Consider the following 9,065-nt stretch of genomic DNA (forward strand, 5'->3'; position numbering starts at 1 on the left):
AGATAAATAGATAGATAGGACATAGATCAGTGTTTTCCAACCAGGGTGTCTCCAGCTGTTGCAAAACTACAACTTCCAGCATGTCTGGACTGTAGTTTTGCAACAGCTGGAGGCACCATGGTAGGGAAACACTGATCTATGCCCAGTCTACCCATCTATCTATATATCACAGTGTTTACCAACCAGTGTGTCTCCAGTATTTGCAAAACTACAACTCCCAGCATGCCTGGACAGCCAAAGGCTGTCCTGGCATGCTGGGAGTTGTAGTCTTGCAACATGTAGGCACTTTTGTTGAGAAACACTGCAAACTTGCCAAGCCCTAACCCGCTCATCTTTATAAAGTTACCTACTGTTCACACAGCCCACGGCCCTCAATGGGATGCAGAGTAATCCGAGACAGGGGCCACATGATGCCGGGGATGAAGAGGAGCTGAGGCAGTTGTTCCTCATGAAGTTATCGGGGATGAAGCACGGCCTGATGCAGGGACAGGTCAGAGGGCTTGGAGCTGACTTCCTGCCTGTGCGGGGCCCGTCTACTCCCACCAGCCCCTCTGCTCTTAAAGCGACAGTATACTAACGGTGGGGGCCTCCCTCTCAAGGCCCGGGCCCAGCGTACAGATACCTCTATAGCTATGCCACTGGCGGTGGGCCCCCTTACTTGCTGGGCCCTTGTGCAGTTGAACCTGCTGCACATATGGTTTGTCCGCCCCTGGTTGGCAGGGATTCAATTGGGAATAAAAAAAAAAAAAGCCAATCCACCATTGTGTTTTGTGCTTTGGGGTTTGGCATTTATTCCCTGCTTTTAGGCATTTTTTGGAAAACTGTCAGTAGTACAGTGCTGTATACTGTCCCTGCTTGTAGCAGGACTCATCTGTACCTGCAGCTATACCGCTGTATACCTGTTCATATATACATTGTATATCACCTGCCCAGCAAGAATATCTGTATAGATCGCTGGTATACTAACCCCTTGTGAGTTAAAGGGGTACACCACCTCCCATAGACTTGTATTGAGGGGGGCAGGCCGTTACGTCACGAGGGGGCAGAGCCGTGACGTAACGATGCTCCGGCCCTTGTATCGCCGTTCATTACGCACGGAGCGAGTCTTCTCTGTGCAGTAATGATAGCAGGGTGCCACAGCGGAGATCCCGGGGGTCCCCAGCAGCGGGACCCCGACGATCTGGATAAGATGTCTAGGGGCGGAATACCCCTTTAAGCACTATGCCCAGGCCCAGCAAAGAAAAGAGTTAACTAGTGTGCTAATCCTAGTCAACTCTGTGGGGGGGAGGTATGCAGTATACAGCCAACCAATGAACAGAAGTTTATTTACCCACCTCTATTCCTGATCCCGCCTTGTCCGGTAGAGGTGGAGCTACAGATATGAATGGGGGTTAATGAGTGAGGCTCTAGATACATGAATGGTTTAGCATACCTTTTTGTTTAAAAAGGGCTTGTTAAAAATGAATAATGTGAACAGACCCTTTCTGGCAGTGTTTCCCAAACAGGGAGCCTCCAGTTGTTTCAAACTATAACTCCCAGCATTCCCTGACAGCCTTTGGCTGGAAAATAGAGGAGCCCACAGTTTTTTTGTTTTTTTTTTAATTAAAAAAACAAACCAAAAAAATGTTTTTCAATCTAAGCCAGCAAACTAGCAGCAATAGCCTGATGTTACCAGGGCGGGCAAAGACCATTGTTTTTGGCTCTGCCCAGTCTTAATAATGCCAGCCTATTACTGCCCTGGCCTAGGAGCGCCATTTTTGATCCTCTGGGCTTGTTGGTAACCGCTCTTCCCATTAATCCTGTGGTATTGGGTAGTAGGGTAATAATTGGCCGTTAGTGCTAGTGATTTTTGGGCTAACACTGAGCTCTGACTTCGAAATGCACTTTACAAGCTTTCTAGTGGTAGCCGTCTCATAGATAAAGTAAATAAAAAGAAAACACAATACACATTAAAAAAAATTATATAAAAAAAACTGTTGGTTAAAAGAAGCTTACTAAAATGAAAAAAAGCCTCCAAAATATATGTGTCAAACATATATGTCAGCAAGGCGGCTCAGTGGTTGCACTGTTGCATTGCAGCACTGGGGTCCTAGGTTGAAATGCCAGCAAGGACAACTTCTGCATAGAGTTTGTATGTTCTTCCTGTGTTTCCTTTCAATTCCTTCCTACACTCAAAAAAGATACTGATAGGTAAATTTGGAATTTAAACTGTAAGCCCCAATAGGCACAGGGACCAATTTTAGTAATAACAATTTCTGTACAACTTTACAAGTAATGACTAATATCTAATGATCTTTGGGCATGTTAATATATGCTATATAAGGCTAGTTTTTTGTATTGCTGGCACTGTTAATGGCATAGCACTGATCTGTATAATCTGCGATCTGTGTCTGTGGTCTGGCAGGTGAGCAGACCCTGGTAGTCATTTTTAACTCATCTAACCCCCACAATTGTGCCATGGGTGATCTGATGAATCTCTGTAGGCCCCCTAGTACCTCAGATGCTGTTATCATTATTGATCATGGCATCTGAAGCGTTAGTGGTGAGCATCAGAGTGATAACAGCTGGTACACGAGATCTATGAAGTGAGCACAGCTCCTTTGCTTGCTTCATAGTCCGGACAGGACTCGGGACATATACGTGTGTCCTGATGCACCAAGTCTTAGGCAGCCTGGGTATCCTGTTTCCCCAACAGGTTTACATGCACAAAGTTCTATTGCTAGTCTAGAAACAGTAAACTTACTAATTAGTCTTTTTTTTTTTTCTAACAGTAAGTAGTCCACATTGGTGAAAGTTCACAGACGTATTTTCACATTCTCGTAAGAAACAAAAAAAAAAAAAAAAACATGTTTAACCCCTTAAGGACGCAGCTTATTTTCACCTTAAGGACACAGCCCTTTTTTGCAAAGCTGACCACTCTCACTTTTTATATTAATAACTCTGGGATGCTTTTACCTTTCATTTTGATTCCGAGATAATTTTTTCATGACATATTCTACTTTGACATAGGGGAAAGTTTTTGTCCTTACTTGCATCCTTTCTGAAAAATCCCAGAATTTTATGAAAATTTAGCATTTTTCTAAGTTTGAAACTCTCTGCTTGTAAGGAAAATGGATATTCCAAATAAATGATATATTGGTTAACATATACAATATGTCTACTTTACGTTGGCATCATAAAGTTGACATGTTTTTACTTTTGGAAGACATCAGAGGGCTTCAAAGTTCAGCAGCAATTTTCCAATTTTTCAAGAAAATTTCAAAATCTGAATTTTTCTGGGGACCAGTTCAGTTTGAGGTGAATTTGAGGGGCTTTCATATTAGAAGTACCCCATAAATTTCACCATTATACAAACTGCACCCCTCAAAGTATTCAAAATGACATTCAGAAAGTTTGTTAGCCCTGTGTTTCACAGAAATAGCAGCAAAGTGAATGAGAAAATTCTAAATCTTAATTTTTTACACTTGCATGTTCTTGTAGAGCCATTTTATTTTTATTTTTACAAGGGGTAAAAGGAGAGAAATCCCCCCCAAAAATTGTAACCCAATTTCTCTCGAGTAAGTAAATACCTTATATGTGGATGTAAAGTGCTCTGTGGGTGCACTAGAAGGCTCAGAAGGGAAGGAGCAACAATAGGATTTAGGAGAGTGAATTTTGCTGAAATGTCGCATTTAGGAAGCCCTATGGTGCCAGAAAAGCAAAAAAAAAAGCCCACATGTGACCCCATTTTGGAAACTACACCCCTCACAGAATTTAATTAGGGGTGCAGTGAGCATTTACACCCCACTGGTGTTTGACAGCTCTTTGGAACAGTGGGCTGTGCAAATGAAAAATTAAATTTTTCATTTTCACAGACCACTGTTCCAAAAATCTGTGAGACACCTGTGGGGTGTAAATACTCACTGCACCCCTAATTACATTATGTGAGGGGTGTAGTTTCCAAAATGGGGCAACATGTAGGGGGTCCATTGTTCTGGCCCCATGGGGGCTTTGTAAACACACGTGGCCTTCAATTCCCGGATAAATTTTCTCTCCAAAAGCCCAATTGCGCTCCTTCTCTTCTGAGCATTGTAGTTCGCCCGCAGAGCACTTTACATCCACATATGGGGTATGTTCTTACTCAGAAGAAATGGGGCTACAATATTTGGGGGCGTTTTTCCTATTTTCCCTTGTGAAAATGAAAAATTTAGGGTAACACCAGCATTTAAGTGAAAAAAATTTTTTTTTTCATTTTCCCATCCAACTTTAATGAAAATTTGCCAAACCCCTGTGAGGTGTTAAGGCTCACTATATCCCTTGTTATGTTCCATGAGGGGTGTAGTTTCCAAAATGTGTCACACATGGGTATTTATTTTTTTGCCTTTATGTCAGAACCGCTGTAAAATCAGCCACATTTGTGCAAATCACAAATTTATGCCTCAAATGTACATAGTGCACTCTCACTCCTGAGCCATGTTGTGTGCCCGCAGGGCATTTTATTTCCACATATGGGGTATTTACGTACTCAGGAGAAGTTGTGTTACAAATTTTGGGGGTCTTTTTTTTCCTTTTACCTCTTGTGAAAATGAACAGTATGGGGCAACACCAGTATGTTAGTGTAAAAAAAAAAAAATGTTGACACTAACAGGCTAGTGTAGACCCCAACTTTTCATTTTCATTAGGAGTAGAAAGAGAAAAAGGCCCTCAAAATCTGTAAAGCAAATGCTTCCGAGCACGGAAATACCCCATATTTGGCCCAAAATTGTTTACTTGAAATACGACAGGGCTCCGAAGTGAGAGAGCTCCATGCGCATTTGAGGACTAAAATAGGGATTGCATAAGGGTGGACATAGGGGTATTCTACGCCAGTGATTCCCAAACAGGGTGCCTCTAGCTGTTGCTAAACTCCCAGCATGCCTGGACAGTCAGTGGCTGTCCGGAAATGCTGGGAGTTGCTCTTTTGCAACAACTGGAGGCTCCATTTTGGAAACACTGCCGTACGATGTTTTTCATTTTTATTGGGGGGGACAGTGTAAGAGGGTGTATATGCAGTGTTTTACCCTTTGTTATGTGTTAGTGTAGTGTTTTTAGGGTACATTAATATGGGCGGGTTTACCGTGAGTTCCCGCTAGGAGTATGCGCTGCGGTGGCAAATTTGCCACAGCTCAAATTTGAAGCAGGAAACTCACTGTAAACCCGCCCGTGTGAATGAACCCTGTACATTAGCATGGGTAGCAAACTTCCAGCTGTTGTAAAACTACAACTCCCAGCATGCAATGACAGACTGTGCATGCTGGGAGTTGTACTTTTGCAACAGCTGGACACTGCAGACTGGTTGGAAAACCTTGAGTTAGGTTCTGTTATCTAACTCAGTATTTTCCAACCAGTGTACCTCCAGCTGTTGCAAAACTACAACTTCCAGCATGTACTGATCGCCGAAAGGCATGCTGGGAGTTGTAGTTATGCAACAGCTGGAGGCACGCAATTTCAACTCACAGCATGCCATTTGCTGTACGTGCATGCTGGGAGTTGTAGTTTTGAAAGATTTAGAGGGCCACGGTTTAGAGACCACTGCACAGTGATCTCCAAACTGTGGCCCTCCAGATATTGCAAAACTACAAATCCCAGCATGCCCATACAGCAAACTCCTGTGTGGGCATGCTGGGAGTTGTAATTTTTTGCAAGATCTAGGGGGCCACAGTTTAGAGACCACTGCACAGTGATCTCCAAACTGTACCTCACTTAATCTTGAAAAACTACAAATCCCAGCATGCCCAAACAGCTGTCTGGGCATGCTGGGAGTTGTAGTTTTGCAAAATCTGGAGGGCTACAGTTTAGAGACCACTGCATATTGGTCTCCGAACTGTCACCCTACAGCTCACCAGCAACAACTCAGTCAGCAGGATCTCCGCACAAGCTGGAGGATCGCCGCCCGGTAAGGGACATCCACTGCCGCCGCCGCTCACATCCCTGTTCTCCTGCTCTTTACGGACTACCGTGGGTGGGCAGAGTGGGGGAACTGAACTTTAACCTCCCCGCCCCCAATCTGCTATTGGTCAGTCGCTTCTGACCGACCAATAGCAGGGACAGCAGGGGTGGCACCCCTGCAACTTCTCTCCTATCCCATCCAGGGCATCTGGGGTGTTTAGGACACCGCCGATCCCCCTTATTTTCCGGGTCACCGAACCAGTATGACCCGGAATTGCCGCAGATACGGGTTCGGCGATTTGCGGCGATCGCCCACATGGGGGGTCTCAGGACCCCCCTCGACGATGTGCCGGGATGCCTGCTGAGCGGCTAGCGGCGGGGACTGAAATTCCGACGGGCGTACCTGTATGCCCTGCGTCCTTAAGGACTCAGGATACAGGGCGTATGCATACGCCCTGCGTCCTGAAGAGCTTGAGATATGAATTTTTTTTTTGTGGAAATGTTAACTCGTTTAATCCCTTAAGGATGCAGGGTTTTTCCATTTTTTGCACCACCAATTCTACTTTGCAGTGACATTAGTCATTTTACCAAAAGATCCACGGCAAAACGGATTTTTGTATTTAACATTTGTTTTGTTTTCTTAATTGTGCCATCAAAATTAATACTTTTGTTTAAACCATGTTTAATTCTATTTCATGTTAATTTAATCTTCCTTAAATTGATTTCTATGCAGCCAATTCCACAAGAAACTGGTAGAAAAGACTACGAGACCTACCAACCATTTCAGAACTCAACAAGAAATTTTGAAGATTCCTTCTTTGAGGATCAAGTGCACCACCGACCTCCTGCCACTGAGTATAATATGCATCTGGGATTAAAGTCAACCGGCAACTATGTCGACTTTTATTCTGCTGCTCGACCTTATAGTGAACTGAACTATGAAACAAGCCACTATCCTGCCTCTCCAGACTCATGGGTTTGAGACGCAGATTTAGAATCTGTGCATGTGCATGCATAACATAAGACACTTTTCCTTGCAGATTTAATTTAAGACTGTTCCTTAGAAAGGCAGTAAATATCATTGTGGAAAATTGATTGTGGTGTTTGATTAATGGAAAGGAGTCAAAGTGTGCTTTGAAAAAGGGGTACGAAAGCATATGACAATTCTAATGTAACAGAAGTTAGCTGCCCTTAAATCCTACTGCTACTTTAGGAATAAGCATCTGTGTAAATCATACTCCATACACCAGGTATAATGAAAATGGTTCTGGTGTGAGGAAGTCATAGTAGAGGCTCACATTAGATATGTGTATTGACATAGATTAAGCACAAGAGTAAAGTTTACATATTCTATGGGGAACAGTTCTTCACATTTTGTTTACCTTCTTTATTGTGAACCTAGGCTTCAAGTTGCGTCAGAGGTTTCTTCTATATAGCAAGATGTTTCTTGCCTTTTGTTAATGCTTTGTTGTAAAGTATTTGATGTACATTACTGATAAAGGATAGTGGACAGTGTAAATTACACAGATGCCACAGTGTTCCTTCATGAATGGTTCTATATATTGCTTAATTTCTTAAAGATGAAATAAAAAATGTCAATATATTTTGTTTTCTTTTGCCCCAGTAAGTTTTAGCGAGATAAACAATGGAAGGACTAAAGTACTTTTTAGCAGTATTGTATGGTCTAGTGATTTTTTTTTTCGTGTGACGACTATACAAATTGGTAATGTCTGACAAATAGCATCATCAGTCTACACTCAACAAAGCGCTTTTTTTCAATGCCTAAAATTTTACATGTAGATATTTGAAATAGACTTTTTTCATTTTTACTTACAGTAATAATAATTATACAGTGTTAAAAGAAATAAATTGCAATTCATATGTCCTCTATATTTGCCAAATGTGTATTTAAAAAAAAAAAATCAACATTGAATCAAAGATAAGTCTGCATGTGTGTGAATGTTTTTAATTTTCATATGACCACAGTTTATCTTCCACATTTCCTCCATTTTCAAAATATAACACCGCACCCCCAACCACCTCCCCCCGTGCATGAAGTAGGAAGAATCAGTTACTTGCATTGATTTGTGAAATTTTATGACCAGGTGCCTTAGAGCTGTGAGCATGTGAAATATTATTGTATGATAACTCATACTAGACGTTTATGTTGAAAATGCTATTGTTCAAACAATCTTTTTAAATCCTAACAAAAATGGCACACTCTCCGAGAGTGTGTAAGTCACCAAACAAGTTCGCAGTGTTTTACGTTGAAGCTCAACTATTCAAAACTGCAGATTTTTTTGTTTTGTACAAGCATGCGCAAATAGTCTTAGTTGCAGAAAGATAAGTTATTAAATTGAGATATTAGTATTTTATAATCTGTTCTTGTGATCATCCACAAATTGGGAAGGTTAGGAGACTTCTTTAATTGAATACTAACATGATGGCATTCTGAGCAAGCAATTTTTCCATTGTTGGGAATATGCAGGGGAAGTCTAAGGCAAACCCTCTGATTTCGGCTGTATATTTTACTGTTTTCTACAGCAAATATTTCTCCTTGTGGAAACTTATAGGCCATTCATACCCCATTGGGAATTCTGCATATACTTTGTCACGGTTTTGAATGCTGATTAATCCCATTCAATGAGAATAATTTCTGTGCTGTCTTTCTGGCTCATTTTCTATGTGGAATTTAAACCACTAAGTGAATTTAAAATGCATGCAAAAAAATTGCATCACAGATCAATTTTAGATAAAAAAAAAAACAAAAAAAAACTTTCAAAACTTAACAATTGAAAATAATGCGGCTATATTTGTGAGTTTACCCTCTCCTATCAGAAAAAGTTTAGCAGTACATAATCACAAGAAGGTTTTAAAGGGATACTCCGGTGAAAACCTTTTTTTCTTTTAAATCAACTAGTGGCAGAAAGTTAAACATATTTGTACATTACTTCTATCAAAAAATCTTAATCCTTCCTGTACTTATTAGCTGCTGAATACTACAGAGGAAATTATTTTCTTTGTGGAATGCTCTCTGATGACATCACGAGCACAGTTCTCTCTGCTGACATTATTATAATAATAATAATAATAATAATATCGCTTTATTTATTGTTGTCCTTAGTGGGATTTGAACCCAAGTCCCCAGCACTGCAAGG

The 9,065-nt window shown here is 41.3% G+C and overlaps 1 protein-coding gene across 5 annotated transcripts in view; it reads left to right on the forward strand.

Annotated features, from left to right (window-relative positions):
- The window catches only part of CTNND2 (catenin delta 2), a 913,533-nt gene extending 904,749 nt beyond the window's left edge, over positions 1-8,784 (forward strand). For 2 of the 5 annotated variants that reach the window (XM_056520132.1, XM_056520129.1), the window contains exon 22: positions 6,641-8,784. In XM_056520132.1, the coding sequence (XP_056376107.1) occupies positions 6,641-6,889 (249 nt within the window). In that variant the 3' untranslated portion in view covers positions 6,890-8,784. The remainder of the gene's footprint in view (positions 1-6,640) is intronic. The other 3 variants (XM_056520127.1, XM_056520130.1, XM_056520128.1) reach the window with 2 other exon arrangements.
- The last annotated feature ends 281 nt before the right edge of the window (positions 8,785-9,065 follow it).

The sequence above is a fragment of the Hyla sarda genome, chromosome 5 (genome assembly GCF_029499605.1).
Source record: "Hyla sarda isolate aHylSar1 chromosome 5, aHylSar1.hap1, whole genome shotgun sequence".
NCBI lineage: Eukaryota > Metazoa > Chordata > Amphibia > Anura > Hylidae > Hyla > Hyla sarda.